The 2,401-nt window shown below is 47.8% G+C and overlaps 1 protein-coding gene across 1 annotated transcript; it reads right to left on the minus strand.

Annotated features, from left to right (window-relative positions):
* Window positions 1-31: 31 nt before the first annotated feature.
* On the minus strand, window positions 32-1,918 carry LOC125529452 (laccase-10-like; the record flags this gene model as incomplete). Its single annotated transcript, XM_048693861.1, is given in 4 exon segments — window positions 32-179; window positions 261-634; window positions 1,094-1,245; window positions 1,718-1,918. Coding segments are annotated over 4 exon segments (764 nt in total), but the record flags the coding sequence as incomplete, so codon positions are not given.
* Between the last annotated feature and the right edge of the window lie 483 nt (window positions 1,919-2,401).

A 2,401-nucleotide genomic window follows, 5' to 3' on the forward strand; every position in this document is an offset into this window, starting at 1 on the left:
GTCTGCCCCCCGCGTAACGAGTGCCACGTCAGTGTCGAACGGCTTCACGTAGGCGGCGTCCACGTCGACGACGGTGAGCGTGTGGTTGGCGATGGAGAAGAAAAGCTCGTCGTTGAGCGCAGCGTTGATCAGCCGGAGCAGATACAACTTGCCTGGCTGCACCTTCAGCTTGAACGTGTCTGCAAATGTTCAATCCATGAGCTAAAAAAATCGCCCTTTTTGGATATTGATGGGCGGAATTCGGCCTGTTTCTGTGTTACCTTTGGTTGAGCAGTTGTAGAGTGGGCCTGGAAGCCCGTTGATGGTGTAGGCCTCGGAGACGTTTGGGCCTCCACCAGTCTGCAGCGCCTGAGCTATGATGGCCTCGGGATCCGCGTTAAACCACTCGCCGAAGACGACGGGGACGTCCTTGTAGGGTTTTGGGAAGGGGAACGGCACGCCGGACTTGGGGAGGATGATGATGGGGCCGTAGAGCGTGGCGCGCATCCAGGAGACGTGGGCGTGCCAAAACAGTGTGCCCCTCTGCGCGGTGATGGTGAAGTTGTACACGTAGCTCTGCCCCGTCTGGATCGGGCACTGCGTGATGTACGCCGGCCCGTCCGACCACCCCGTCCGCAGCTGCCTCACCCCGTGCCTGCGCTCACATCAACGCCAGTTACCCATAGTACTTTCTCCGGTTTTTTTAGTTCGCATATAAGTTTTGTCCAAAGTTAAACTATCTCTATTTTGATCAAACTTATAGAAAAAAGTATCAATATTCATAATGCCAAACCAATATTGTTAGATTCATTATGAAATGTAGTTTCATAGTGTATATGTTTGGTATTGTAGATGTTGGTATTTTTTAACATAAATTTGGTCAAATTTTGCAAAGTTTGACTCGACACAAATCTAATATGCAGAGTAAAAAAAACCAGAGGGAGTAAAAGAATACACTAGAGGTGAAGTAATTTTTTGCAGAAAGATAGAACCGAGTCGTCTTCAGAAAAGTGGCTGTGATGAGGATGATTTTGTTTATAGAAATGTAGCTAGCAGTACGGTTATCGCGGATGGAATTAAGTAAGAGCAGCTGAGCAAGGCGCCAAAGATTTACCAGTGGATGGTAACGTTGTGCTTCACATTGTTAACCACCTTGACGACGACGCGGTCGCCTTCCCTTGTGACGATTTTGGGGCCAGGGAACTTGCCGTTCACCGTCGGGATGGCGCGGGTGGTGCATAGCCGTGTCACCTTCTGCATTGTCACCTGCAAATTAAACGATACATTAGGCCATAGTTCCTCCGTCTACGAATAAGTGTATTTCTACGTTTTGTTCTAAGTCAAAGTTTTAAAATTTTGACCAACTTTATAGAAAATAGTAGTGGTATATATGATATCAAATTGGTATATTACGAAATTACATTTCAAAACAAAGCTAGTGATACTATTTTAGTGCCATAAATGCTGCTACTTTTTCCTATAAAGTTGATCAAAGTTTTAAAACTTTGACTTAGGAGAAAAACTAGATGTACACTTATTCACGGACGGAGGGAGTATCTGCCAGAACAAATATACACGCAGCATGGTCTCAACTGGACAACTCATGCATGGCATGCATGCATTTGAGAGGTGCAATCTAGTCTGTGCGCTTGCTTGACATCGATGCTGAGATGCAGCATAACTCCATAAGCAAATAAAACAAGGAGGAAGAAAAAAAATGCATGAACACAGTACGCACATTGAAGGTGTAGTATCTGGTCGTGCCGGCGAGCAGCAGCTGTGGCAAGGTGGCAAGGAACACGAGCAGTGCGAGGCGGTGTGCCCCCATTGCCGTCCCAACCCTCTGATCGATCTGCACTGCAGACGTTTCGCAAATGGGAGGAGCGGTGCGCGCGCTCGTACCATAATATGAGAGAACAGGTTATATATGGAGGATGCCACTAGCTAGGTGGGGGTGCAATTTATTAGGTGAAGATACGATGTTTTGCCTTTTTTTTCCTTCCAAGGTGACGGGAAATATGAGAAGTGTTAGGTGTTGAAGATCAGCCAAGCTTTTTCCGAAAGCGTGATCAGCGAAGCTTGCTCGGGAGGAAGATGACACGAGACATGAGAGTTGCCAGTGCTTTTTGCTGGTGATGCAGTACGAAGAGTTGGGTCGCGCTGGGGTTTTAGAGTGCAGGCAAAGGGATTGTTCCTTTTTTGACAGGAGCACTGCTCACTCACACGGATATTCTCCAACATCAGGAGCTCGCTTTTGAACAGTTGGTTGAATCGGAGTACGCCTCAGGACTCATGATGCGAAATTTGCGACTGGAATCTGCCGTGCCTAGCTATGGTCATGGTCTGATGCTCGGTTCCTCTGGAAGGCCGACGCGGCCTTGACAGCTAGCATTTGTTGCGACCTCCTTGTCGTCTCGTCAGT

Source organism: Triticum urartu, unplaced genomic scaffold (assembly GCF_003073215.2).
Source record: "Triticum urartu cultivar G1812 unplaced genomic scaffold, Tu2.1 TuUngrouped_contig_5608, whole genome shotgun sequence".
Classification (NCBI taxonomy): domain Eukaryota; kingdom Viridiplantae; phylum Streptophyta; class Magnoliopsida; order Poales; family Poaceae; genus Triticum; species Triticum urartu.